The 25,034-nt window shown below is 55.4% G+C and overlaps 1 protein-coding gene and 1 long non-coding RNA gene across 4 annotated transcripts in view; one reads left to right on the top strand and one right to left on the bottom strand.

The window, feature by feature from the left end:
• Positions 1 to 23,483, bottom strand: part of SORL1 (sortilin related receptor 1) — a 46,949-nt gene extending 23,466 nt beyond the window's left edge. For all 3 annotated transcript variants that reach the window (XM_068994868.1, XM_068994867.1, XM_068994869.1), the window contains exons 1-21: positions 23,264 to 23,483; positions 14,592 to 14,708; positions 14,176 to 14,301; positions 13,736 to 13,897; positions 12,946 to 13,013; positions 12,517 to 12,697; positions 10,531 to 10,632; positions 9,614 to 9,783; positions 9,271 to 9,463; positions 8,986 to 9,103; positions 8,416 to 8,489; positions 6,691 to 6,779; positions 6,400 to 6,578; positions 5,518 to 5,704; positions 4,379 to 4,507; positions 4,075 to 4,160; positions 2,373 to 2,545; positions 2,070 to 2,201; positions 1,849 to 1,940; positions 984 to 1,230; positions 432 to 570 (exon numbers count right to left, since the gene is read on the bottom strand). In XM_068994868.1, coding sequence (XP_068850969.1) covers positions 432 to 570; positions 984 to 1,230; positions 1,849 to 1,940; positions 2,070 to 2,201; positions 2,373 to 2,545; positions 4,075 to 4,160; positions 4,379 to 4,507; positions 5,518 to 5,704; positions 6,400 to 6,578; positions 6,691 to 6,779; positions 8,416 to 8,489; positions 8,986 to 9,103; positions 9,271 to 9,463; positions 9,614 to 9,783; positions 10,531 to 10,632; positions 12,517 to 12,697; positions 12,946 to 13,013; positions 13,736 to 13,897; positions 14,176 to 14,301; positions 14,592 to 14,708; positions 23,264 to 23,482 — 2,983 coding nt within the window. In that variant the 5' untranslated portion in view covers position 23,483. The remainder of the gene's footprint in view (positions 1 to 431; positions 571 to 983; positions 1,231 to 1,848; positions 1,941 to 2,069; positions 2,202 to 2,372; positions 2,546 to 4,074; positions 4,161 to 4,378; positions 4,508 to 5,517; positions 5,705 to 6,399; positions 6,579 to 6,690; positions 6,780 to 8,415; positions 8,490 to 8,985; positions 9,104 to 9,270; positions 9,464 to 9,613; positions 9,784 to 10,530; positions 10,633 to 12,516; positions 12,698 to 12,945; positions 13,014 to 13,735; positions 13,898 to 14,175; positions 14,302 to 14,591; positions 14,709 to 23,263) is intronic.
• On the top strand, positions 16,638 to 18,889 carry LOC138098364 (uncharacterized). The gene is made up of 3 exons (XR_011146603.1): positions 16,638 to 16,791; positions 17,317 to 17,392; positions 18,502 to 18,889. It is a non-coding gene; the product is annotated as an uncharacterized lncRNA (long non-coding RNA).
• Positions 23,484 to 25,034: the final 1,551 nt, after the last annotated feature.

Below are 25,034 nucleotides of genomic sequence, written 5' to 3'. Positions count from 1 at the left end.
CTTCAGTGGTCTTGTACCCATCTGAAAATGGGTATAAACAGCACAAGGGGGTCAGCAGTGCCTTGTCACAGCACAGACAGAAGGTTAAAGGAGGACAAAGTTGGTGCAGCCCTGAAATCCTGTGGTTTTTTGGTCTATACAACACTTTGATGGAAAAGCCAGGATCTGTGACATAAACTGCGAGGTGCCACCACAGCCAAGTGCCCTACAAGCTCTGTCCCGGATGGGGAGCATCCCTCCTGGCAGCCAAAAAGCAGAATATACCAGTCATGAAACTCATTCCTTATGACTGTGCCTGAGAGCCTCAAACCCTGCAGAAATGGGGATATGTTCAGGAAATGCAAGCCAAGGTGGCCCAGTGGGCTGGGAACCTGTGGAAATGAGGGATGAACACATTCCTAAATCCCAGGGAGGATCACGTGCACGATTACCTGTTGTCTTTCCTCTGTAAAAGATTTTCATATCCATGATCCCATTCAGTCGGCCGACCAAGATCTCCATCCTGGAGCCGCTGGTTTTGGATGCTCTGAAAATACTCAGCTGTGACCAGTCGTTCCAGTAGATTTCATTCTGAAACACAGGCTTGGCTCTTAGCACAAGGAGTGACAGCACCAGGGCCGTGCTCATCAGGGCTGCACTAATCACCCTCCATACTGCACGTGGGGGGACACTGAGAGTGAAAAGTGTCCCCAGCCCAACGGGGAGAGGAAGAGGAAGGCCTGAGGTGGGATTTGAGCAGGAATGGGATCTGCTGCGTGGCAAACATCACAGTGCAGCTGCTTGGGAATGTTGGTCCTGGGTTTGACTGCACTTGCCTGCTCGTTTCAGGGATTTGTGGGAATGTGCCGGGAGCAGAAAGAGAGCAAGCATCGTGTCTGCTCCAAATCACATCCCTGTCCTTCAAATTCAGTGTGCTCAGTGCTCCTCCAGCACCAGCCTCAGAGCCTGCGTGCTACGGAAAAAATGACAACGGGGAAACAAACCTTAAATACGGCAATGGCATAGGGGTGAGGGAGGCTGTCCAGGATCACAGATCTCTGCATCCCATTGAAATCGACCCTCTCGATCCTGTCCATGTAGGCTTCAGTCCAGTAGATCCAGTGGTCATCCACAGAAATGCCGTTTGGCCACCGCACGCCCTCTGAGACGATGCACCCGGCCAGCGACCCGTCCATGTCACTTCTGTAGATGCCAGCCCTGGAGTCGCCCCAGTCTGTCCAGAACATCAGCCTGGCAGCAGGCAGAGAGGTTACTCGAAATCCTCCCAGAGCAGCTCATCAAAAGGAAGCAGGTTAGGAGAGGCAGAGGTTGGAATGCTTTACATTCCACGTCTCCTGCCCGACATGCCTTTGAACAGGGAGCTCTGCAATTCTAATGAACACCACCAGCAGATTTATGAGCAGCACAGAGGCTTTTCAGCTGCAAGCTCTGTGGTGGGAGTGCAGCTGCAGGTTACCTTGCCATGAACTGCTCGGGTTTGCCAGAGCTACGTTTGCAGCCGAGGCCAAACCCCAGAAAGATGTAATTTGCATTTGGCTCTCAAATTCGAGCACTGCTCGGTTTCTCACCTGCAGCTTTCCCCGCTGACCAGACCAGTTTTACTGGCAGGAAAAGTTATTTGCTAATGGGTATGTGTGGGTAGGAAGGAATAAACTGTTTGTGATCTGTGCCCTGAGGGAGTTGGTGCCTTAGTTGGGGACACTATGGAGACAATGGGCTCCACAGGGCAGGACTGTGCTGTGCCTGCCCCCCATTTCACCTCGCCAAGCTGTCCTCCCTGAGGAGGTGAAGGATCAGCAGCTTCCCTAGGGAATAGCACGGAAATACTTGTGATGTTTTCTGCCTTACCCCTCTCGGGGAACCAGAGCCAGGGCTCTGGGTCGCTCCAGTATCGAGGCGTTGAGGACGGTGAGTCTCAGGTCTCCGTCTGGATTGGCGACCTAGACCCAAAACCAAACCCAGGACAGGTGTGTTTGCTGTGGGCACTGCTTGAAGTGACACGAAATCTGTGCCAGGCAATTACTGCTCCTTAATAAAATAAGCACTGCCACGGGTGGGTAGAGCTGTACCTCGATTTTGGGAATCCCAGCATTGACCCAGTAGAGCAGCTGGCTGAGAGGTTCAAAAGCCAAAGCTTCCACTGTTTCCAGCCCGGTGCTTACGATTATTTCCTGCCCAGAGCTGCCGTTGAGACAAAGACGCTGGAAAAAAAATTAAAATAATCAGAATAAAAAGATGAGGAACTGCCTCAGCCTGAAGGTCAGGTGGCAAGGCAACTCAGAGGGGAGGAGTACCAGGACAAACATTTCCATTTCGGGTGTGGATGCAACACCCGGGTGCAAGGAGGTGATGCCTCCCTGCTCGTGGCTCACCTGGATAATGTCCAGAGTGACATCAGCCCAGTAGAGGCAGTTGTGCTCGTAGTCAAAATCCAGAGCCACAGCCCCCCTGAGCCCGGCCAGGGGCAGCTCCTCGCTGACACCCGAGGCGAGGTCGTAGCGGTGGATGGAGTAGCGGGTGGCGTAGAGAATGAACTCGTTCTCTTCTGCAACAACAGTGCCTGATTTAGGGGCCATTTCTGGGCTACTTGAGGGGCAAAAGAAGAAAATAGCAGGTGTTTTTCACCCCTGGTCTTAGCACCTCGGGGAGGCAAAGAGCCTTTGGCTCAGTGGGATTAGGTTAATGACGATGTGGTAATAGCCTCACATGGGGCCGGGCACACACTGTGGGCATTGTCTGGTCCAGGAGGAGGAGGAGGAGGCACGGCTGGCAGAACCTGCCCCAAGCCCTTTCTTCCCACTTTAGTGCTGCCAATGGGAAACAAAATACTGATCTCCTCTTCCTCCAAAAAAAACATTAAAAAAGAGTGGGAGTGATGCAAATCTGCAAGTCCTCAGGGACGCTGGCCCCACAGGAAATATCCCAGAGTGGATTTTGTTTCCAAACGGAGCCGAGTCCAGGTAATGGGATCCTGGTCCAGGACAAAGTCTCCCGGGCATCATCCCACCACCGGTCAGGTCCAATAATGCTATTAATGAGTGGAGCTAATGTCAGTAGGTAACTCTGGCTGTGCATCCCTAATGAGATTATACGGAGATATGAAACAGATACTGTACATGAAATTGTTGCCATGGAGAGAGCCGGAGACGATCCGCAAACACTCTGGGAACACGGCACTTCAAAGGCCGGCCCGGTGGGGACGGCAGGTTTATTTTGCAATCAGCAGGGCCCTTCTCAGCATGCCCGACACAGCTCTCCAAATAGCTCAAGAGGGCTCAGAGGGGTGAATAACGTGTCAGGAGTGAAGCTAAGTGCAGCGCTGGCAGGAGTCCCAGCACAGGGGATGCTTCCCCACGCTGTTGAGCACCTGGAATATCTTTTGTGCTCTGAAAAATTTTAGGGCAGTGCAGGGGAAACCTCCTGCCCTGCTCAGCTCCCCAGCCCTTCCACGAGCCCCTGCCCTGCCTGAGGCTCCGGAGCTGCAGCACGGCAGCAATGCTGATCACGCAGCTCGTGACGGCAGATTAAATTAAAGCTGTAATGAGCAGAATGCAAATAACTCTGGCAGCACAGGGGCACAGGACTGTTACAGTGCCCTGTATGTTTGAGAGGAGAAAATAAGGATGGGGGGTGAATTTTGGCAGGCAGAGGTGCGAGGGCTGAAGGGCAGCCCCGGTCTGGCCCCAAAGGGCCATCGTTCAGCTGTACAGGGTGGCTGTCACAGGGTGAGACATTCCCAAGGGGATCTTCCCAAGGATTGGGGTGTCTTTGATCTAATTCCTGTCTTTCTGGTTGGGTTCAAGCCAGATACAGCAAGGACATGACCAGGATAAAAGGGTTCCTGCTTGCAGCCTGCCCCTGAGGGCTTCAGAGGGCTCTGCACTGTGGGCAGACGCTGCTCCCAAGCAGGACCCTCCATGGGACAGGAGAGGGCGATTTGTAACCCACCCAGGGCCCTGTGTCACAGGTTTTGTCTGAGAGCCCTCTGGGACTCTGTGCCTGGTCCCTCAGGCACCAGCCAAAGGTTTTATGAATGGAGCCCTTGTGCCCACAGCAGATCCTGCACACACTCACCCGCCAGCGGGCACGGCACCAGCTCCCCCTCGAGCCGCGACTCGATGTCTCCACCCGTGCAAGTGTCCCCAGAGATCTTTCTGTAGCTGCAACACACAGAGCCAGGCACTTTATTCCATGGAAAAAACTGTGAACAAACCACCCTGTGCAGCCAGAATAAGCTGTGGTGTTTAATTGCCGTGTATGTCCTAACATGCCGTTTATTTGCTGCCACTTTTGTGGGTTTTGTGGTTGTTTGGGGTTTTTTTAATGATAAATTCCAGCACTTGGAAGATGGGGTTGCCCTCCCAAGCACAGAACATACCCTCGAGTCTTCCTGTAGGTTGAGCCAACAGGGCAAGGGACTGGTGGGTCATAGGGTTTCCCAGCAAACTCAGAGTCAGGGACACAAACTTCTAAGGATAAGTCATCGCTCAGTTTGAAGCCAAAATCACTGCAAGGAGAAGAAAGATGTAAGGAGGGACAGGGAAAAGCACAAAATGCAGCCACGCTCTACTATGAGTCTATTTTTGCACAGAATTTTTAAGACCCCAAAGTGACCGTTCATTTGTTATCGGTATTTGGCTGCACAGAACCTCTCCGAGCCAGCCAGGACATTTCAAGAACATTTTGCAAATCAGCTTTGCCAGTGGCTGGGCAGGCTGGGGAAGGTGAGGCAGAGCTGAGCCAGTGTGCTCTGCAAAGCTGGCTGCAAGCCCCAGCCCTGCTGCTTGGCTGGCTCAGGTCACTGCTCTGTCTCTTGGCTGGTCCTGCTGGTAAAATGGGAGTGACAGTGCGGCTGTTCTCTGGAAACCGCTGCGGGGGAGAGAGGTTTTGTCAGTGGGATTTTGCAGGGAGACCAGGGCTGAATTCTGAGGCAGGATCCCACCAGCCCTGCCCTCGGTCTGCTCGTGGTGAGCCAGACTTGGTCTCAGCATCAGACAGGCCGATGTGGACCGGAGCGGTCTGGGGTGAGCTCCACTGAAAGGGCAGTCCCTGAAAAGCAGCTCCCTTTCTAACCCCAAGCGTCTGCATCAGGTTGCCAGAGTGTGTTTCCTGCTCCTGGAAGCTGTGCAGTGTCAGGATTGTGGGAATTGCAGTCCAAGTGCAATAGCAGGGCCAGCTGCACCCCTGTGGCTAAAGAATCACAAAGATTTTTAGTGGATTTCTGTCTGTGATGGGAAATTATCCATTATCGTTTGGAAGGTGATGGATTAACAATACTTCCCTCTTCCATGGAACCTTTCAGAGGCTCCCAAAAGCCTCTAAAGACATTAATTAAGTCTTATGCCCTGTTATTAATGAAAAGATGTTTTCAGTCTGTTTAGTTTCCTCTCTGCTATAAAATGAAGCAGCGACACTCCGAGCTACGTAAATTGGACGTTTGTTCACTCGGAGCGATTGGTCACAGATACTTATCTTGGATTTACAATCCAGACTAAAAGAAATTAATTGGTATTTTACCATTCAAAGTCCTCCCTCGTACAAGAGCAGTTGGAGACCATGACAGGCCTGTCAAAATCTTCCCCATTGAAGCAGGTCGCATGAGGAGTCCTCCTTTTGAAAACGGTTTTATGCCCCAGTAAACATTCATTGCCTCGCTCATCCGAGGGTGACCACAGCTTGTAGTCGTTCTCTGTGCAAGGGACCCCTGAGAGGAGAAGCAAGGCTGGAGTGCAGGAAGGTGCAGCTCTTGCAGCACCCCAGACCAAGGGTTTACAGGCAGAGACATGCAGATGTCCCTGGTGCCCAGGGGTGCCAGGCGTGCTGGCATCCAGCCCCACACCACAGGAATGCCCCTTCCTTCCCTCTCCACCCTCCTCTGGCACAAAACTTCCCCTGAAGTGCAAGGCCCCAGCCCTGTCCCACAGGGAAAGGCAAGGCAAGGAGCGTTCCAGCCGGGAGCGTGCGGCGGCACGCGGTGACAGGAGGGAACAGGCAGCTCCGTGGCAGTGACAGGGAATCTGAATGAAGTTGTTCTGGTTACCAAACAGATCCGTTCCCAACAAAATGTCGAGGGAATCAGTGATAAATTTTAGTCAAGCAAATTCGTCTGCTGGGTTTAACTGCGCTTTGATTAAAATGCTGCCTCGCAATCAAAGCTGAAATGGGTTATAAAACATTCATGGGCACAAGCCTTCAGAAGGAAGTTTTTTCTTTCCCCTTTCCTTTTCAACAAATTCCTCAGTGAGGAGGGAAGGAATGCAGGGAGAGCACAGGGAACATGAGTGCCTTCAGCAGCTGTGTCCACGTGGACATGAGATATGAAAGACAGGGCACGAGGAGGTGCCCTCTCTCCTACCCACAGAGCCACCCCAGAGATGGCTCTGCCACCTGTCCCCTTACCCAGCACGTCGGTGGTGTTGATCTGCAGGATCAGCCAGCTGTGGCCATTCTCCTTGTAGGAGCCAAAGATGGTGAATATGGTGCTCTTCTCTCCAGGCTCGGTCAGGAGGCCGTACACAAACACCGGCTTCTCCGAGAACGTGAAGACTTTCCAGGTTTCCCCTTCGTTTGTGCTGTACCTGCAGAAAGGAGATTGGGAGAGGTGTCAGGGGCATCTCCTGCCCGCTGCAGGGCACTCTCTGCCATCCCCAGCACGAGCACCAGGGGCAGTTCCTGTGCCCTGACACTCACTTGAGCTGGTCGGTCTCGGTGCCTTGTGCGATGGCCACGAGAATTCCACCGTGGTCACCCCAGGTGTAGTAGTGGGGGCCAGACAGTGCCTGGAAGAGAGACAGTGCTGAGGGGTGATCAGAGCTGTGCTGAATGAGGGGAAAATGGCTTTGTCAGAAACTCTGCCTGACCCAGGCTAATGCTTCAGCCTTGGCCAAGCCAAGCATGTGGAGGCACGAGAGATTCGAGTGTTTGTGGGACAGCATCTGCAGGTGAGAACAGCCAGCCCATTTCCCCTCATGGCTGTGGGTGAGAGCTGCTCTGAGTCCTGCACTCTGCTCCTCCTGTGCTTTGTGCACGGAAAGAACCAGTGGAAGAAGCGCCATGACACAAAACCAGAGCCCATCACTCCTCCTCTCATCTGTCACGTCTGTGAGGCTCTCCTGACACCCAGCTGCAACTCAGGGCCTTCCCAGGACTGCAGAGAAGGCTTGGTTCTCAGGCTGTGGAAGGTCTCGTGAATGTTCAGAGAGAAGTGGGGCCGTGGCATGCAGAAACAAGCCCTGGAGACAATTCATCCATGCATCCCGGGGAAAGAAGCTTGGATTTCACGCTCACCTACACCTCCAGCACACAATCAGCTTTGCTTTCCCATCCAGGGAGCCCAGAGCACTTCAGGATGAAAACAGGGAGCGTGTCCATGCCAGACCCTGCTCACAGGACGTGCTGTCACACTTGGGGACGTTCTTACACAGGGCACTGAATGCATTGTTCCTTTCTTCTCTGGGCTCTGAAATCACCCCAGTGATCTGCAGAGCAAGGAGCCTCCCAGCCTGCTGCTGGCCAAAGGCAAGGGGAGGGACTTGTGGTGCTGCCTCTCAGCTCCACTGCTGGGTCATTCTGCACCTCTGCTCGTGATACAAAGACCAGCCAGGAGCTCGGTGCTGGTGACTTGGGTCAGTGCTCCCTCGTCATGTTTTAATTGCACTTCAAGGCAAACCTGTGCAGCTTGGCAGCTGAAAGTCTCCATTTTTGGACACCCTGCCCCATCTGTGAGCTCCTGCCTGGCTGCAGGGTCCCCACAGCAGCTCTCCAGCTGGGTTTTGGAGCCAGGAGCAGCCTGTGAACCACCTCTGGCAGCAGCCAGACCTGGGGCATGTCCCCACCGCCGCTGCAGCTGCCCAGACCTCACCCCGACCGCGGAGCACTCGCCGGGGGAGAAGGAGGCTGCTCAGTTCCCGGGATTAAATAGCTTGCAGATGTTGGAATACCACATTACACCGGCTGCAGAGTGCACAGGCAGACCACAAGCACTGCCACAGACCAGAACATCCACTCAGTAAACAGCAGCAAACTCCCCATAAACCCAGGGCAGCATCCCATTTTTCTGGAAGAAGCCAGAGCCTCTCCAAACCCTCCCACAGACGAAGTCCTGGCTGTCAGTCCCATTTAAAGACACCAAATGACCCGTGCTGAGGGAGAGCCCTGCCAGGTGAAAAGGAGAAATAGAGGAGGGAGCTCTCCTGTGTTTGAATCCACCACCCACGCCAGAGGTTCAGCTCCAACCAACCCACGCCTGGTCCTTCATCTAAAGACCTTTTTCCCTCAGTTTTAAGGCATTGAGCACCTTCCAGCTCTTGGACTCATATGAAACCACCTTTAATGCAACTTATCTATATTGCTGCCAACATTCTCCCTGCTCCCCCACCACCCTGGCTGATCTGGCAGGTGTAAGAGCAGCCTTACCTCTCTCCACCTGGCTCCAGCACTGCTCGAGACATAAACATTGGTTTTCCTTGCCATGTTTTTGCCAACGGAGCCTGGGAGAAGGGGAGAAATCATCCTTCTTGAGGAATGCAAAATGATTGCTCAAGAGGAAGCCAGACACCTCCAAACTATTTTTATCTGTGATTGAGGAGCTGATTTTTCACACTACAAACTAATCCCTTCAAAAGCAAATATTTCAAGGGCTATTACAAGTTTTAAAAGCAGATGGGGGGAAAGCCCATGGCTACAAACATGAGTAAACCAAATGTGTGCGTTCTTCAGGAACAGAGCGAGACAAACAGGAATTTCTGAATCTTCAAGAAGCCCTTCATGAGGATCAGGAAAGAGGATCAGAACAGAGCAGGTTTCTCACATCTCTGTGCTGCAGTGAAATGCTCATTCTGTAATTACTGTACAGGGACTGCAGCAGAGAAAGGACAGCAAAATGCACCACTTAATTACGTTTTATAACCTGCTTGTACAAACTAAATAGTGCCAAGCTCCTCTGTCCTGACAACAACACCCCCCGAGCCAAGGGAGAAGCAGTACCAGTGGCAATGATCAGTCCTGGCGCTGACTCCTTGGAGAGGATGGGCATCCTGCGCAGCTGGAAATTCAGCAGCTGGCTCAGGCGCTGGGCCAGGTGGAGAGAGCAGCCCTGGGACAACTGGGAAAGCAGAGCACAGTGGATTAACACCCCTCCCTCATCCCACCTAGTGCAGCCCTCTCTGCTTGGAAAGGCGAGGAGGGACTCCTTCGCCGTGGCATTGGCCCATCACCCATCACCCCACTTTTTGGGGGGCCTTGTCCCTGTGCCACCCCAGCCTGCGGTACCTGGCAGTCGATGTGCTCCCCATAGCGGGTCTGTGCCGGGGGCTGCAGCAGCTCCCAGGTGCCGCCCTTGTCGAAGGTGATGACGGAGCGCATGTTCTCCTCGCTGAAGGAGCCGTTGATCAGCGTGGCGATGTAGACGCCCCGCACGCCTTCCACGCGGTGGAAATCCGCAAAGGGCTCGTTGGCAAAGTACCTGTGGGGTCGGTGAAGTGGAAGTTGAACTCCCCCGTGGGTCTGGGGAAGGGGGGATCGTCAGACAAAGGTAATGCATTGATCCAACCCAGCCAGAAATCACAGGTTTTGGTCGATGTTCTCATTCGCCATCGGGTGAGCCCCGTCTTACCTGACCAAGGTGTCGCTGCCAGCTCCCCCCGGGCTGTAGTAGAGCACGTTTTCTAGGGACAGGGAGAACTTCAGGCCCTCTGCCTCCGAGATGTAGAGGTTGGTGCGGTTGTTGTCGTGGCTGACGCACACAAACACCTGGTCCTCCGAGGCATCAGCGATGTAATATTCCTTTGGGACACAAAGAAGGGGCTTTGTGTGTGTGTGTGCACACAGGGAGGGTTTACACACAGGCTGGTTTGCATTTCCTCTTAGCTTCCTTCCACCTTTTTGTATTTTTTCCATTCAGCAGGTGGAAAATCTTCACTTTGCTTTTCCTGTTGTGTTCCCCCCACAGGGATTCCCATCCTGCGCCCTGCAAAGCCCCCTGGAAGCACCACTGGTTGCCAAGCCCCACCCGTGCTGGATCTCTGGAGCCCCCTGAGGCTGGGAGTGCACCCCACTGCTCTGCCAAGCACCAAGAACTTTCTTCTCGTGCCCTTCTTCATTGCCCCCCCAGCCTGGGGACACCATGGCACGTCTGGTTCGTGGATCAAGGACTCTTTGCAAGCCCTGGCTGTGCCCTGGGCTTCCTCAGCCTGCAAGAATTGAATGCTCCAGGCCATACCAGTGCACCCCACACCATGGGAAGAGGTAAAGTCCCCAAAAGCAGAGTCAGAGCAGTGGGATCAGCCCCTCTCTGGTATCTGGGCTTTGCCACCACCCTCCATCCCAGTGCTGGCGGAAGTGGGTGACTGTCCAGGTGCCATCGTGTAAACCACAAGATCATCCCAACGTGAGCCTTTGCTCTGCCACCGCCCCCAGCAGGGTCATGCAAGGTCCCTTCCCCCTCCTGCAGCATCTGGAGCTGCTGCTGACGCCACAGGGTGTCCTTGGCAAGGCAGGGAGCTGGGAGGCTGCTCGGGAAGCACCACTTACCTTAATTGGATGCTTGGTAACGAACTGTGCCACCCGCATGGGCTTGCGGTTGAAGGAGACCCAGAGCTGGACCGAGGGTGGCTGCGAGCTGCCAAGCAAACGCTGTGCAGAGAACAGGGACATGTTAGCAGGGGCTCTCACCCCCCAGGTCACCCTGATCTCCACTGGGATCACCCAGTGCCTGGGACTTCCCCCTCCCTGCACATGGGCAAAGCGTGGCAGCTGCCCGATGCTGGGAGCAGTGATTCCCACTCAGGGTTTAAATTGCCACAGCCAGGGCTCAGTAAGGAGGCAAACTGCCCTTCCTGGCCAGCCGGGTGGGGGGCAGCAGGCTGATTTTAATTCCTCCTTTTTCCTCAGAGCACACTGTCCCTTCCTTCCTATTTTTACCGATTTGCGCAAAACGAAAGGCGCCGGTGCGAAGCTGAGAAAGCAAAAAAGCTGGGGGCAACCTATTTCATACAGGATGCCAATGGTGAGGACCTAAACCCAGATCTAGGCTCCAAAAATAAGCGGCCTGGTTTTTGGTTTTTTTTTTTCCCAGGCTCTGTATCACTAAGCAACCGTGCCTCCCACGGAAAGGAGCAGAAGTCAGAGCCCTGGGCGCCGCTGCCACCCAGCCTGTCCTTTCCCCAGCACCGCCCCTGCTGCGGCCAGGCTTGGAGGCAAGTGCCTCATTCCAGACCTGAGGATGTGACTCCCAAATGAGGGGCTTGCAGCCAACCTCCCTCAGTCTCAGTGTTTCCCAGCAGCGTTTGCCGTGGTGTGGAATGTGGGTGATTTTATCGATGTTTAGCCATTACAGCTGCAGGAGGAAGCAGGGCGTGCTGCCCGCTGGCCCCTGAGTGCTCCAGAAGCAGAAAAATCTCCAAAGCACCCCCAAATGGAGCTGAAACCCTCTTTGTGCTTTCAGGATGCTGTCCCTGAGCTGAGCAGCTTCTCTTCAGAGACACAAACCACCCCCAGTGTTTCACCCAACACCAGCAGCGAGCCCTCAATAAAATCTCCTGCAAACCACAGAGCGGGCACAGCGCCAAGGGGCTGGGCCCTGGGAGTTACAGACTGTACTACCTGCAAGAGAGGCTTCTGAGAAACTGAAATTGCTCTTCAAGTGCTTCCTGCCTCTGTCAGACACCGCTGTGCCCGCTCAGGGGGCCAGAGGTGACACACCCATCACTTACTGCCTAGGAAACTCTCCCTAGTTCTGCCAGCAGTCGCCCCTAAATAAAGGTTCCTTCTTAAAACAGTCGATGGCAGCTGCAGGGGAGAAAAGCATCTTCTGAAAAGAAAGCTGCTCCTTCAGTTCTAGAAGGACCAGGACTTTGTGCCTCTGGTGCTGTTTCTGATCCCTAGAAAGGCCTTGCCCTCAGAGGAAGCACCGACACTTCCTCGCTTCCTTTCAGGTTTGTCCAAATTTGGCCAACAACTGTAAAAAGCACAGGGAGGCTCCAACTGCAGAGGGACCAGAAGACCCCTTTTGCTCACCCACACCCTCTTTTCTTAGGAAAGACTGAAAATCCAGCTTTCCTTCCAGGCTGGAGCACATTAGGCTGCTTGGACCTCGTCCACATTTGATGGTAATCTCCTCTGACAAGTGGCCTCCTATAACCACCGAGCTGCTGAGCCACATCCCCCTTCCCCTGCCACCCCCACCCCGACGTCCTTCCCAGCCATCCTGTGGTTTTGCCCGAGTCCCAGCCCTCTGCAGGCTGACCTACTTCTGCCCAGCCTGCCGGAGGCCGGGGTACGGAAACACCACGGGGAGAGCAGCACGGGCAGCCACTGCTGTGTCCATGGCAGCGTGAGCCCACGGGGGTGGCAGCTGCCAGGCAGGCTGGGTGACACCTCTGTGACAAGCTAAATGTGAGCTCTGAAGGCTGTGAGGTGCAGCAGGCAGTGGCATCATCCCTGGCAGATGCTCTTGCCCGCCGTGGTTCTGCACCACATCCTCAACCCTCGGCGGCGAATTCCTCACGTGTCACTCACCACAGACTTGGTTGCAAACATGTATTTGTCCCTGAGCTGAAAGTCTTCAACGTCTTCCAGGATTATCTCCTTGTTTTCCCGGCTCTGGAAGAAGTCTGTGCTGCGGATGACCGTGGAGGCCCCGGAGGGCTCGTGCCGCTCGATGTACACCGTGTTGGGCTTGTCGTAGGGCTCAACCCCCCTGGGGGGGACAGGGGATATGGTGGGATTGGAGAAGGCAGCAGGAGCAAGGAGATGGGGTACAGGGAATGGGCAACACCCTTGGGTGCCAGTGTGGGTGGCTGTCACTTGTCACCCTGCTGTGGTGAGGGGAGCAGGGGCAGGGCTGGAACACACCCTGGTACCCGGATTCTTGGTTCCCACAGGGCAGCAAACAATGCAAGAAGTGAGGAATGAGAGAAGACAGGAGTGGGTGCACACAATACGTACCAAGAAAAGGACTTCACGTGTTCCTGAATCATTATCCAGGTCTGGCCAAAATCGTCTGATTTCCAGAGCTGCAATGACAAAGGTGAGAGATGCCAGTGGGAGTGGGACACAAACAGACCCAATCCTTCAAGACACTCAATGTGTCCATCCATGACTACTCTCGTGACTTCTGTTCATGTAGCAGCTCCTGGGGCAGCAGCAACCTTTCTAACAGAATACCCCAAACAGCAAAAGATTGGCCTTTAGCCTTCTACCAGAAGGATTTCCCACTGTTTCACCTCCAGTTTTTACTCACTGTGTCTCTCTGAATGTGCTGGAACTATTTTCAATCTTTACCCAATAGCTCCCAGGGGTGAAAAAAGTGTTTGTATTCAAGCAGCAATTTGTTATTCAGGACCTAAAGCCAAACCACAGGCCCACATGAAACACTGCAGAGGTCATCCTGCCTCAGCTGCCAGGGCTCTGTGGTGAGTTATGACCACGCTTGTTGGGGTGATGGATATGGTCGGGAGCAGCGTGGATGGAGGAAAAGGAAGGGAAGTAAGACAGCCATCCTGCAGGTATTATATCCTCATTCTCCAGAGGTAACAACAAAATAGACTGCAGGGAAGGGGGTGTCCTGGCCAATTTGGGACAGCTCTGTGTGCGAGATCAGACACCCTGAATGGCCAAAGCATGAACCCACATGGCCCTGGCACAAGGCAGGGCAGCTCTTGGCTGTGGGGGACACAGGAATGTCACAGCAGGGCAGGGGTAGGATGCTGGCTCCCCACCTAAGCAAAGTGCTCACCTGCTTATTAGGGTGAGACCTGTCGAAGCCCAAGAGGAGGTTGGGGTTCCTGCTGTGCAGGAGGAGGTCTGCTGCTCTGAAGGGAATGGAGAAGCCTTGGATGGTGTTGCAGAAGTTGGTGGTGATCCAGAGGTACGGGGCGAAGGCGTCCACAAAGATGTACTGGGAGTGGAGGGACAGACAGGGGAGAAGGGAAGGTCAGAGCAGAGCTCAGGCTGGCAGCGATGAAGACAATGTCCCAGGGGAGCCTTTGGGAGGGCAAACTCTGGAGGAGAAGAATTTGGCTGTCCCAGCCACCCTTCTCCCGCCACACTCTGAGCGTCACCAAGCTGTACAAGAAGTGCCTGGCACATGCCACCTCTGCCCCAGGGACAGCCCAAGGGGTGTGCAGGCTCCCTGTGACAGCAGGGATAAAGCCCCAGCTGCCACGTGCCCCTCACCCTCTTGTTGTCGGCCGGGCTGTGGTAGAACTGGGCGATGGCCACCTCGCTGCTGTTCCCCCCATCGAAGCTGAACCTCTCCGAAATCTTCTTAAAACTCTTCCCATAGTCATAGGACACATAAACCTGCAAAGGAGAAGCCCCAGAGTGAGAAGCACAAAGTTCTGGGCTCCCTTCTGACAGATTTGGTGGAAACTCAGTAAACTGCAAGGCTTTGAGATTTCCCGACCATGCCTTGAGCCCATGGGGCAACACAGGATATTAAATTATTTTGTCCCTCTCTACCCAAACTTGTGGGCCTTTTTTTGGTTCTCAGGACGCAAGAACAAGTCAGGCTGTAGCTCAGCAGCCACCATCACCTTGCCTGGCCCAGAAGCAGAAGGTGCACCTGGACAGGGCCAGGGGGTGTTACTTACATCGCTGTTTTTGGGACCCAGCAAGGACAGGCTGTCCCTGGCCAAGGCCACAATCACGTTGCTCTTCTCTCCTGCCCAGTGAACGACCATCTGATTGTGGGAATCGTTGAGGCTGACCTGCAACGCCAAGGGAAAGGACACCCTGAGTCACAGCCTCACCCGCAGCAAGCTCCCGCTCGTGCCACCCCTCCTTGGAAATACCAGACTTTGGGAAAACTCATTCAAAGCGGCATCTCTCCTGAACGTGTAGGCAGAATGTGCCTAAAAGGGTACGTTTTCCCCTTATTCTTCCTCCGAAAAACAGGATCCAGGGGATGGTGAGAATGAAAACTCACACCGAGGACTGAGAAGTGTTTGCAAATCCAGGCTGATGAGGCCACAGGGAAACAGTGGCAGCTTTCTGCCTGACGGGAAGCAGAGGGCCGGGCACTGATGCCTTCTCTCTGGTGACCAGTGACAGGACTCGAGGGGCTGCCAGGAAGCTGTTTCAGGGGAGGTTTAGCAGGATATCAGGGAAAGGTTCTTCCCCCAGAGGGTGCTGGGCACTGCCCAGGCTCCCCAGGGAATGGGCACAGCCCCGAGGCTGCCAGAGCCCCAGGAGCATTTGGACAGCACTCTCAGGGTAGGATTGTTGGGGTGTTTGTGCAGGGCCAGGGGTTGGGGAACCTTCCAGCTCTGGATATTCCACGATTCCAAAGGCCCTGCAGATTTCCAGCGCACACACAATGCCGCTATTCCCGTGTGTGCTGCATCTGCCAGCAAAGCGCTGGTTTCTATGGGGAAGCTCTCGCAGCATCTCCACAGTGGGAGCTGAAGGTGCAGGACAAACCCTCAGTGGCTGTCACCAGCGAGCAGGGACAGGCAGGCGTGCAGGGAGAGCCGGGGCCAGCAGCTCAGCTCGGCCATGGATGGGTGCCCCACTCCCTGCAGCAGAGGACGTGCGTGCCTGAGCCCTCGCACGCCACAGCTCAGCCCAGGGCTGCTAACCCCGAGCTCAGGGCCTCGGGAAACTGTAAAAATACAGGGATAAGCCCTTCTTAGGCTTGATAACCTGCAGCTCTCGCTGACCCCGGGATCAGCGAGCAGCAGCACCTGGAAGAAGGGGCTGCTTTAACCTCCAGCAAGAGAAACACTTGGAAAAACAAGGTCTTTATTCTGCGAGAACACGGAGGGGGGGGAGAGCCAAGCAGAAGCCCTCAAATCCCTCTTATGCAATAGGCTCACAGGAGGGGAAAGAGAACCGAACCCAGCCCCGGCAGGGAGCAGCCCCCGGGCCCGGTGCCCCCCGGCTGCCCGGGCAGGGACCCCCTCACCGGGCAAACCCCGCCGGAGCTCCGGGCCACGAACGCGGCGCAGATTTAGGTCAGGCAGCAGCATCAGCTACAAAGCCACGCAGCCGGAGCCCTGCGTGCCCGCCGGAAAAAAAAGAAATTAAAAAAAAATGAAAAGGAAGAGACGCTGTTTGAGGATGCAGGGAAACAGGGCGGAGAAGGAGGAATTGCTGCTGCCCGCTGAGACAGCCGGCAGACAGCCTCGGGTGTGGAACCAGCGCAGATCTGCGCTCCCGCTCCCCCTCCCCTCCTCTGGAAGCAGAATAACCCCGTTTAAATCTCCGACATCTCTGCTGGTTATTTTGGGTGCAGCTTTTTTGGGTGCCCAGCTGTGCGCAGGCTGGAGTTGGGCACTGTTAGGAACACAAAACTTGGCCCTTTAGATCCTCCCAGTCAAGAGGGGTTTGCAACTCAGTGTCACTTTTAATAGTACTTCTCGTTTGTTTGGTTTGTTGTTTTTTTTTTCCACAAGAAATCAGACACTAGGAGTTTGAAAAGCAGGAAAACCAAAGGAGACTCCTATCTGCACCTTGATTGAACCTCAGCAGTAAAACTCTACAGCTATTCTTCTTGTAAGATAAAGCAGACAGTGGGACTCCTTTTGGGAGACTTCGAAAGAGCAGTAAAACCCCAAAACCAGGGGCAACGTGTTTGGGTTCAGGAGAGCCAGCTGAGCTTCGTTCGTCCCTGATGAGCTGGGTGAGCTCAGGCAGCCTCACCATGGCAGGGCCCCTATTTAAAGGCAAACTTGAGGCCGGCAAGGTTTGGCTCCCTGGTAGGAGGGAGGAGTGCTCAGCAGGAAGGTTTGGAGCAGCTGGAGAAGCTCTTACTAGAGGGTGTAAAGCAGGAGAAGGCAGCACAAGGATGCTGTAAGTCTCCTGGGAAGGGATTGTACACTTTTGTGTTTGCCACCTCGCAGCCCCTCAGAGCTCTGTGGGGACCCCAGTGGCTCAGGGGAGCACCAACCAGGACCCCACAGACAGCAGCTGGTGTCCCTTTAGCCAGGATGGGGTTTGTGGAGCAGCTTTGCAATGAGGCTGCTGTTAGGGACCCTGCCCTGCTGCTGTGGCACCGTCACAGCGTCCCCACCTCCCCTAGCAGGGGACACCTTCCTGGGGAACTGGTGTAACCTCTGAACAGGCAGTGACTGGTGCTTAATGGAAACAGCATTTAGCATAAATTCCACTTAATGGGGAAGCGTTTTGGTCTTTGCCAAGCCATTAAGTATATATGAAATATGCATGAAATTCTAATTCGTCCTCCTAATATGTAAGGTGCCAAATGAAGTCCAGGAGGGGAAAACTGGAGCCAAGACATAGCAGAGGCTGCTTGTAGCTGCAGTTAATGTAGTTAATGTTTCTAGCTTTGCTATGTGTTTATTTCTTTGTCAACAGCATCTCCCACCAAATGAATGCCCTGCAGGAACGGGATGGGAAGAAGACAGCCCCTGGAGCTGCCCTCCTAGAGCAGGTACGAGCTTCAGGGGTGCAGCTCCAGGCTGGGCTGGCAGAGGGGACGTCTGGGAGCTGAGATGGGAGCGTTGCCCTGCTGAGCCTGGGGAGGTGATGGCTGTCAGTAACTGAGGGGACCCGGGTGGGTAGAGTGCAGTGCTGACTCCTCGAGTGCCCAGAGCTGGGAGAAGAGTCCTGATCCATGTTCTTTGGCACCTAAACACCAGCTTCCCTTCTGTCACATCCTTCTTAGTTGCCTATGCCCAGCTTTGGAGTTTGGAGGATTTTGGTTGTGGAGGTGGCTCACCCCTGGCATGTGACAAATGTGAAAGCCGGGGCTCCAGTGTGGTCAGGGGATGAGTGACTGGCAGGAACAGCTCCTTGGAGCTGCTCTCAAGCCCTTCCCTCCCCAGAGGACTCTCAATCCCAGCCTTGGAGCCCCTGCTCTGCATGGGAAATGTGACTTCCCCATGCAGAAATCCCACTGCTGGCTGTGGTGAGCTGCCAGCAGAAACATCGTGTGCTGGCTGATTTGTAACAGCGGTGACAAGTGACAGGACAGCATTAGGGGCTATTCCTGGTGTCCAGCGGGGCTGGGAGCTCACTGTGTGTATCCCTGGTTTGCTTTGTTGAGGATTAATGCTCCAGCTCTAGGGCTGGGACTGCAGCTCAGGCCGGGCGCTCACGATTCCTCGGGAGGTGACGCACTGTGACAGCTCAGGGGCTGAGGCTCAGTGCTGTAAAACTGAGTGCAGAACAAAGATTCCTAGGGATCACTGGGGTGTTTTTCCATCCTCAAACTGACCCACAAACAAATGCAGTTCCCGGGGAATTTCGAAATGGTTAATAAGTTATTACTACTGTTTGATAAGTGAGGCTGGCAGGGAGCAAGGGTCCTCTGCAGCTGTGAGCGGCTGCTGAAACCATCCAAGTGTTGCCATCAGCTCGGATCACGGCTTCAGGGCTGCCAGGACATGCGTGGAGAAGGGGAATGGGCTAAATATTTTGATCCCAGTAGCTGGGGGAATGAGGATGGGGCTGAAGAAGGGGTCAGAAGCAAAGCTGCTGCCTGGATAGCAGAGGGTTGAAAAAGAAAAGGTGCTCTGACCATGCTCCTCCTCATTCCAGCTCGCTGGAAGCTGCAGAGGACAAGTGCCAGGCCTTTCGTCCCCATTCCCTGTGCCTCCCCCGGCAGGGCTTACGCAAGAGCCCGGCCCCAGAGTGCCATGGGTGGCTCCTGCGTTCCCGGCACGCCGCGTTCCCCGCGCGCTCCCGCTAAAGCTTCATTACGGCACCTTCTGCTCTGCTCCCGAGCATCTGTTTCCAGCCCTGCCATGGTATTTTAAAATACAGCCTGTGCCTGCCGTGGCGCTGCTTGTGGCTTGGACTGAAAATGCCAGGGTCTGAAATCATTGATATGAAACACGGGTGACTCATTTTGGAGAGCGCCAGGCCCCGCGTTAATTTAGTTAATACTGAAATCATCCGCTCGCAGGGCTGTTTTCTCTGTGCCACCACCAAGAGAGCTCTCCCTGAGCTGTTGTTTCCAGGAGAATGGAAAAGGTAGGGGAGGGGGAAGATTGGGGTCAGGGCAGCAATCCAGAAACAACCCCAAAAACAGCCTGGGCTCTCCTAAATTGATAGAGGGACAGGCATGTGATGGGAACAGAGGCTGCCCCAGCAGATTTGGGAAGTGCTGATGAAATCCACTCCCCCATAATGGAGGATGAAGGTGGCAGAGAAGGTCTAAAGTGCACCATGAGCTTCTCATTCCCGCTCTGGAAAGCTTGAGCGATGCCCCTGGGACACCACAGTGCTCGCAGGATCTGAGAGGAAGCTGCTGGAGGGGAAAAACAATGGATAAAACCACAAATACCTCTCCCAGCCACCACGGTGCCAAGAGCAGGAACTGTGTGGCTTCCAGAGATCAAGCTCTGGCAAAAAGCAAATGCCAGGAGCGAGGAAACCTTCTTAGGGTGGCCATGAAAGACCCAGCAACAGGGAGAAGGGGGACCTGCTAACACAAAGGAGGAAGAAAGGGACATGGCTGGGACGCGCTGTCACCAGCCAGGGCACCTCCAGAAGGTTAAAGTCTGATCTGGGAAGGGCTCTGCCAGGCTGGCAAAGTAGGTCAAAATTAAGTATGGTTCAGTTGCGATGCAGCGTGACTGATGTCTGCGCTCCCAGGGCTGGATGGCATCCGCCCTGCAGAGCAGCTCTGTCTCCTGAGAGGAGCAAGGCTCTCTGCCAGTTGTGCACGTTTGAGAGGAGGTTATCTGAGGTCTCCATCAGCACGGAGGGATGGGCAGTGTCAAGGTCAAGTGGTGGGCTGATAAGAGGTCAGGTCTTATAGTAAATAGCCTGGAAATGATGAAAACTCGGTGCTTTCCTCAAAGGCAGGGTTGGTTATCACCAGGAAACAGGAAGGCTGGGAGCAATGAAGTAGCTCCCCCCAGAAGGGGAAGAGAAAAATTATGTTAGGGCAGAACCTGACACTGGTTCAGGGGACAGGAAGACACAGAGGTGACAGCCACAGGAAGGTTATGGGCACAGGGAGAGGCTCAAGCCTTGCAGTGGCAGCAGAGAGGGGAAGTGGCTGCCACAGGAGCCACCAGCACTTAGAGAAGATGTCTTTTGTCCCAGCATAGTTTAAGGCAAAGACGTCTCGTGAGCTGTGTGCTTTAGGGGGTGGCTTTAGATAAATCCTTTCCAAAGAAGGGGAAAGGATGTCTGCAGGTAAAGGTCAGATCTGTGTTAGCAGTGTAAATGCTCTCATAACTCCCTTCTCCCCCTCAGGACCAGCAGATCCAATCTGGGCTCCTGCCCCAGCATTTTTCCTCTCTGTCTGTCACAGCCATGACACAACACTCGCTACACAGCCGTGCCCATGGTCACCCTCCAGCCCAGCACACACACAGGCAGCCAAAGCGGCTGCTTTTCTCTCCCCTGTTTGTTGCAGCCCATGTGGTTCGCACCCGGCAGCCGGGATTTATGTGGGATGGTGGGGAGGTTCCATGGAAATGGAGAATCCTGGAGCCAGGCCCTGTCTCCAGGTCTGAGCAGGGATATGTAGGCAGGAGCACAAAGGTTGTGAGGGGACAGGAGGGTGGGTGGCAGACCAGCCACTGCGGTGGTGACCAGGGGCTCGTGCCAGGAGCAGGAGGGCAGGGTGAGGCGCCGTGCTTGAGGAAAGGGTTCAGGGAGCCCTGCTGGCCCCCAGGAGGTGAAGTTTTCTTGCCCTGGCGATGCTTCTCTGCTGTCAGTGGCATCCTAGAAAAGTCCTGTCTCGTGTCAGTGCCTGCTTCAAACAGTCTGTCCATTGTAAGCCTCACCAACAATCCCACGGAGGTGAGGGCTGTGCAAGGGAACAAAACCCGCTCTGTCTTGGAGCTGATGGACGCCAGAGTCGGGGTTTCGGTCTCTTGATTACTGCTGCTGCAGAGTCAGAAAAACCAAGGAAAAGCCACAGAGGGGGTTAGGCTGCTGGTCCTGTTAGTTGGTGATGTTCCTGGAAAGTTTTGCTGCAGCCTGCCCGGCAAGGATGCGATCAACAGTGAGGGTCCAGATAAAGAATCCAAGCAACATCCTGTGCTTGTGCTTTGGTGTCCAAGGCAAGAGGGCTCTGAGCCTGTTCCTAATGGTGCTGAGTAAGCAGAGTTTGGCTGCTGAGGAGCTACAAAGGGTCTGGATGTTCTTCCCCTGCTTGGTTCCAGACAGAGCAGTGCGTGTCTCCCTCTGCTCCCCTGATGACATCACCCACACCAGCAGCAAACCCCGCTCTCCTGCACCCCTGAGCTGAGCCTGGGCCCTCAGCTGTCCCACCAGCCTGTTTCAGGGCCACTGTTGAGAGCCAGGGAAGGGCAGGGAGTTTTGGGGCATGAGCCAGAGCGTAGCATATGGCCAAGTGACCTGCCAAAGGCACGGGAGTGGGATGTGTCCCAGATAAGGGACTGCAGTGACACGGCACGAGGATGCTCGGTCCAAGCACTGCCCCTTATGCTGATGTCCCTGAGAGAGGAGTGCTTTGACTGCACGATTTTCTGCTGGGATTGGAGTGCCAGAGAGCTGGGGGAGGGAGGTCATGGGGCTTGTTGGGTGCTTGTGACCAGGCACGAGACCCCTGAGCATGGTGCTGCACAGCTTTTCCGGCTTCCCAGGCATTAGTGACTTGTGTGGTCAGATCTGTAACACAGCCTAGGACACACTGGCTCTCTCTGGTCCCTTTTATTAAAGCAGACCCCTGATTTAAAGCACTGCAGCACTTGGGAGAACTCAGGACTGTTGTTTAATACCAAACAACTCTTCCTGGTGACGCACCTGGGCTGTAAAATTTGCCCCAAAGCAGAGGAAGGAATGGGTGCTGTGTTCTTTGCTGCCAGTGAGAGCAACTCCATTCCCCAGGCAAATCCCCTCTGGAAGCTTGAGGCAGTGAGAAAAGCCCAAACAACGGCAAACTGTTGAACTCCCACTGCTTCCTATTAGTCCTGTCCCAGATGGAGACAGGGTTACTGCACCCTCCAGGATCTGCAGCTCCGTGCCCAGGTGACAGGGACATGTCTGCCAGAGCAGCCCTCTACCTGGCAGGTGGGCTGGATGGAAGGCACGGGGAGACAGAAGGGAAAGTGCCACCAATGTCTCTCTGTAGATAAGAGACAAGTGTCATGTTTTCTTCTAAAATGGGGTAGCTGTGTTATGCTAAAAACAGCCAAACGCTGAGGAGGTAGAGGAGGCGAAGCAGATTTTCAAGGGGAGGAGGAGCAGCTTTTCCCTAAACAAGGGAACAGAAGGGCTTTAGGAGCAGCACCAGCCCTGCATGTGCCCCTCCAGCAGCTCCAGGGCCAGCCCTGCCTCATGACCGGCTCCTTCTCATCCTACAAGTAGCTAAAAGGGGAAATTACAGAGCACCCCGGGGGAAAGCACTATCCTTCAGATGCCACTGAAGGTTCAAAGCCTCTCCTCAAGTGTGCCATGTCCCTCCGTGGGCTGGTCCCCCCCCCCACCAGCATGTTGGGCACGTGATGGGGACACAGGCAGTGTCAGCGAGGAGGAACAAGTAGGGCAGCGAAATGTAATCCAGCATGTGGGGACATCAAAAATCAAGTAGAACCTTTAAAGGCTGAAGCTTTCCACAGCTGAAAGTCCAAGTGTAATTTGTCATCACCCCCGCAAAGGAGATGGAAAAGAGGGGGTGAGGGGGAGCCTTCATGGCAAAACTTGCCAGTGAACCGAGCCCGAGCAGGGGTACTTTCAGAAACAGCAGTTTCTGTATTTTCCTGCAAAGAGCAACTCCGCTCCCCTTCTTTTCCAAGGATCAGTAGAGGATGGCTCAGACACGCAGAGCAGCCCTTCTCGCGGGGAAGGACGCGGTGCCTCACCAATAGCCATGTCTTCCCCGGCGTCACCTCTCCGTGCCCGGCTCCCAGCGCGGCGATGCTCACCGCGAGCATCCCCGGAGGCGCCGCTGCCCCGGCGCCCGCCCGCAGGGACTCGCTGTCCCTTCCCGGCTCTCAGCGGCGGGGATGCCCGGCCCGAATCCCCGCCGCGTGCCCTTGGCTGATCCCGCTGGGAGCGCATCTCGCCGGGAACGAGCCCGCAAGTACCGCCGCGAACGTGACCGCGGCGAGCCGGCTCCGGGGGAGCCGGGGATGCGGGGAGAGCCGAGGGCAGGCGCCAGCGGCGCCTAAACCCGCGCTGTTCTCACAGAGCCGCGCACCCACGCACCGACCCTTCCCCGGGCGGGACGCGCCGCGACCCCCGCGGGAGGATGGGGAGAGGGGGGTGATGGATGGAGCGCGATGGATGGAGCGGGGTGGACGGAGACCCTCGGAGGAGGGGGGGGGGGGGGCGAGCCGCGCGCGTGTCCCCCTCCCCACGGCCGGTGCGGGCTCACCTGTCCGTACACCTGGATGGGCTCGGGCGGGCGCGGCGCGGCGCGGCGGCCCCGCGGGGGCTCTGCGGGGGCTGCGGGGGCCGGCGGGGCGCGGAGCAGCAGCAGCGGCGAGCGGGAGCCCGCGGCCGCCGGCAGCAGCAGCAGCAGCGGCAGGAGCGGCAGCAGCCGGCGGGGGAGCGGGGCGGCCCGGCCGGCCCCGCCAGAGCTCCGTGTCGCCATGTTCGTGCCGCCGGGGCCGGGCGGAGCGGAGCGGGGCCGGGAGGAGCGGAGCGGGGCCGGGAGGAGCGGAGCCGAGCCGGGCGGAGCGGCAGCCGCGCCGCCGCCCGGAGAGAATGTGCATGGGCAGCGCTGCCGCTGCGAGCCACCCCCCCCCCCCCCCCCCCGCCGCTCCCCGCGGGCACGGATGCTCGGGCCCCCTCCCCTCTTCTCCGCTCCTTCTCCTTCTTCTTCTTCTCCCTCTTCCTATTTTCCTCCCTCTCGTTCTTTTTCTCCCCCTCCGGAGGATGCTCGGGTGCCCGTCGAGATGGAGTGAAATAAGTTCAAGTTAATTTCTGTGAAATGGAGTAAAGGGGAATGAAGCAGCCAGAAAATCGAGTCAAAGGGAGCAAGAGGGAATGGAAGGAAATTGTGTTGAAGTCAATGAAGCTGTTTAAGGGGGTGTGGAGTGACAGGGCAAAGGGGAAAAGCTTCAAACTGGTAAAGAGTGGGGTTAGATGGGATGTTAGGAAGAAATTCTTCCCTGTGAGGGTGGTGAGGCCCTGGCACAGGTTGCCCAGAGAAGCTGTGGCTGCCTCATGCCTGGAATTGTCCAAGGCCAGGTTGGACGGGGCTTGGAGCAACCCGGGATAGTGGGAGGTGTCCCTGCCCATGGCAGGGGGTTGAACTGGATGGGCTTTGATGTTCTTTCCGACCCAAACCATTCTGGGATTCTATAAAATAAACGCAAATAGCATAAAAGCACTGCAGCTGCTTCTCTCTGGGGGAGGAGTGAGGTTTTCCCCAAAAAAGCCACATTTTTCCTCCCACTTACATCCTGCAGGTGTGTCCCCCAGGCCGGGCTGGGGGCCTAAAACACCCCAGGACTGGTGGGAAGTGGCGGAATTGTCCGGGCTGAGGTTTGATGGAATCACAGTGGTGTGAACCATAAAATCACGGTAACGGGGGTTCAGGTCCTTGCTGCTGAGTGTGATGAAGAGCTAAGTCTGCTTCTGGATGGGAAGGTGAAGGTGTGGATGGATGTCAAGAGGAAAAGGTGCAAATTATTTCTCAGGTTTTTGTGACAGACCATCCCCATGGTACGATTCTGGCAGCCCTCCAGAAGCCTTTATCTCAATTTCTGCCATCTTCTTACCTGGGCAGAGTTGGGAAGGTGAGCGAGACATGGTGGGAATGGGAAGCCAGAGACCCTCAGGGTCTCTCCAGGGCTTTCTGCCACCTCTGCCCCCCCTGGGGGTGGGTTTGAGCTGTGCCAGTGGCTGTGTGCTTCCCATAAAACACTGGCATAGGTGACACGTCCATAACTCACCGGTGCAGGAGATGATGCTTGGTTGGTTATGCAGGGACAGCACAGGACCGATGCAGTGGCCACGACTCTGATTTACTGGGGCAGCTCAAAGTGCTGGACTCCCAGGTGTGGGGATTCCCCTGGTTCTGCTCCCCTGGTCACCGTGCATCCCTTTCAGAATGCAACTTGTCCCATCCCTGCCTGGGGCTCGTGGATGTTCCGGGTGTTCCAGAGCAGGGGCGGGAAGGCAGGGCAAGGATTTGACTC

Source organism: Aphelocoma coerulescens, chromosome 24, assembly GCF_041296385.1.
Source record: "Aphelocoma coerulescens isolate FSJ_1873_10779 chromosome 24, UR_Acoe_1.0, whole genome shotgun sequence".
Lineage (NCBI taxonomy): Eukaryota > Metazoa > Chordata > Aves > Passeriformes > Corvidae > Aphelocoma > Aphelocoma coerulescens.
Note: the sequence above shows the minus strand (reverse complement) of the source record. Positions and strands in the feature narration are given on the sequence as shown.